The 2,727-nt window shown below is 36.4% G+C and overlaps 1 protein-coding gene across 2 annotated transcripts in view; it reads right to left on the bottom strand.

Annotated features, from left to right (window-relative positions):
* The window catches only part of LOC135107053 (uncharacterized), an 8,624-nt gene extending 7,097 nt beyond the window's left edge, over positions 1 to 1,527 (bottom strand). For both annotated transcript variants that reach the window (XM_064016642.1, XM_064016643.1), the window contains exon 1: positions 1,301 to 1,527. In XM_064016642.1, coding sequence (XP_063872712.1) covers positions 1,301 to 1,508 — 208 coding nt within the window. In that variant the 5' untranslated portion in view covers positions 1,509 to 1,527. The remainder of the gene's footprint in view (positions 1 to 1,300) is intronic.
* Between the last annotated feature and the right edge of the window lie 1,200 nt (positions 1,528 to 2,727).

Below are 2,727 nucleotides of genomic sequence, written 5' to 3'. Positions count from 1 at the left end.
TGGAAATGATAGTGATAATAATAATAATGGTAAAAATATGATAATAATAATAATAATATTTATAATGATAATAATGAAAAAAAATAATAAGAAATGATCATAATAATAATACTTGTTCTGTCCTTTACATACAATCTAAATTGAAACTTCATATTTCTAGCAAGAGGAACTTTTGTGAAGTTAGGTGTTCTGAGTCGTGTCCGCCAGTTTTTCTTAATCCCCGCCTCGTGCCCCACCTGCTAACATATAGGAGGAAGCACCGCACTTTGAGCCAGGATAGAATCAAAACCTTTTCGTCTTATCAACTCCTTTCCTCTAACTGATTGTCTTCAGTCTTTTCTCATCGCCGCAGTGTTGCATCTCATGCAATCTTCTACCGCTATTTTCACGGTAACCGCTTTTCTGATCTTGCTAACTTTCCTTCTCCTACGGTCTCGCTGCACATGACTTTTTACTTTCTCTCACCCCTATTTTTTCCACCTCTCTAATGCAAGAATTAACCAATTTTCACAATAATTCATTCTCTTTGCTGGTAAACTCTGGAACTTCCTGCTGCTTCTGTATTTCCTCTTTTTTTATGACTTGAACTCTTTCAAGAGGGGTTTCTAGACACTTATCCTCCAATTTTTGACAATCCTCTCTGACTGTTAGGGGACTGGCACCTCAGTGGTACTTTTTTTTCTTTTAATTTTGTTGTCCTTTGCCGGTGTCCCTGCTACATAAAAAAAAAAAAAAAAAAACATATCAGATAATGGTTTTTCTCTTCACCTACCTTTCAGTATTGTTTTTAGTGTAGTTTTTGGGATGAAGTAAGGGAAGTGATTGTTTGCAGTACACCCATTTTCATGTAATATTCCATTGTGTTTTATAAGGCACGAAAGCACGAAACCATTGCAATACGTAATTATCAATAAGAAGAGTATGATGAGCTGTGAAACCACCAGCATTTTTATTTTCTTTTTCGACAAGTCAGCATGTCGTCTCCAGTGCCTAAAAATACAGGAAAAAACATAAAACATTGAAACAAAGATAAAAAAAAAAAGGCAATGAAAAAAAAAATCATGAAGATGTCAGACTGAAGTCAAAACATATTGTCAGGAAATAAAGTTGCTGGTGGCTTCATGGCTCGTCGTACTCTTCTTACTGAAAATGAGATTCCCCAGAAAGAAATCCCTCTGACGTAGTTATTATATTGATGGAAGAAGCACAATTATAACTATCGTGAGTGTTATGCGCCACAGCGAGCAGCATCACACGTTCAAGACCTGAGTGTGGCGCAGCTGAGAGAATGGGAACTCACTTCGAGAAGGTTTGGCTGACTTGGTCCATACAAATCCATACTTCTTTGTGACAAGTGAGTGGTGAGCAGGAGTGTCGCTAGCATTGCTTGCCTCACTGTGGTCGTCAGTGTATTTTGCGTTCACTAGCAATCCAGACGGAAGGGAAGACACGAGAAAAAGAATTGTCACTGTCGCAAACGTTATGAAGGTGTTTCTATATCTAGCCATAGCTTTCGACTGGCGTTGAGGAGCCACTAGGCAGAGATAAGACACGGGGCGGAATGTTTGTCGCCTTATCACATGATAACAGCTGATAAGATCTTATAATGATGGACGTTCTCCGTCAAGATAGGGTTAGGATCTGCTTACAGATGGTGCAGACTAGGAGTTAACGGTTACCTTGCTAAAGATTGGTTATTTTATATTGTGGGTGACAGGAATTGTACGATGAAGCCAATCAGTTGGCCAATATTAATCTTCTTGTTTCGTTGTTTTCCCTCTCCTTATGACAAAGCGATGGTGTCCACCTACTGGGAGCAAAATAGCTATCTCGAGACACCAACAGTAGTTCATTTACTGTCGTTGCCGCTAGTTTGGTCATGAATTGAGGCGGCGATGCTGGAGTGGTTAGTGTAAAGATAAAGTGTTTGAAAAATGCAGCCTTTTCCTGTTCAGTTTTATATATATATATATATATATATATATATATATATATATATATATATATATATATATATATATATATATATATATATATATATATATATATATATATATATATATATATATATATATATATATATTTTTTTTTTTTTTTTCGCTTCACCAAAGAATTTGATATTTCTGTTCTGTTGTCCCAATCATCCTATCTAACCTTGAGCGTACATGTCAAGCTCCATTTTTCATGAATCATCATACGTGACCTCAGTTAATTCGTGCACATTACAGCAAAAGGAAAATAATGCAATTACACACACACACACACACACACACACACACACACACACACACACACACACACACACACACACACATATATATATATATATATATATATATATATATATATATATATATATATATATATATATATATATATATATATATATATATATATATATATATATATAAAGAATTTCTGAAATTTAAATGAAATGGCGAAGAGAGGATTAAGTTTAGCAGTCACCATTTTCTGACATACGGGTAATAGCGGCAGATGGCGTGACGCCGCAAAATCTAAGACAGCGGTCCATTCCCATGCCCTTCCACGGAAGGGTAATGGTTGTAAGACGTGTCGTGGTATCCTTCACTTCCGCTCCAGTTTCTCGTTCTTGGTCGTCCTCATTTCTGGTGTGGCTGTACGATGCTGTTCTGTTATGATTTTGGCCATTTTTCGTCGGTCGCTGCTGCTCGATTAAGTGGCAAGAAAATAAGAAAAAAAATCCTT

Source organism: Scylla paramamosain, chromosome 14 (assembly GCF_035594125.1).
Source record: "Scylla paramamosain isolate STU-SP2022 chromosome 14, ASM3559412v1, whole genome shotgun sequence".
In the NCBI taxonomy this organism is placed as follows: Eukaryota; Metazoa; Arthropoda; class Malacostraca; order Decapoda; family Portunidae; genus Scylla; species Scylla paramamosain.
Note: the sequence above shows the minus strand (reverse complement) of the source record. Positions and strands in the feature narration are given on the sequence as shown.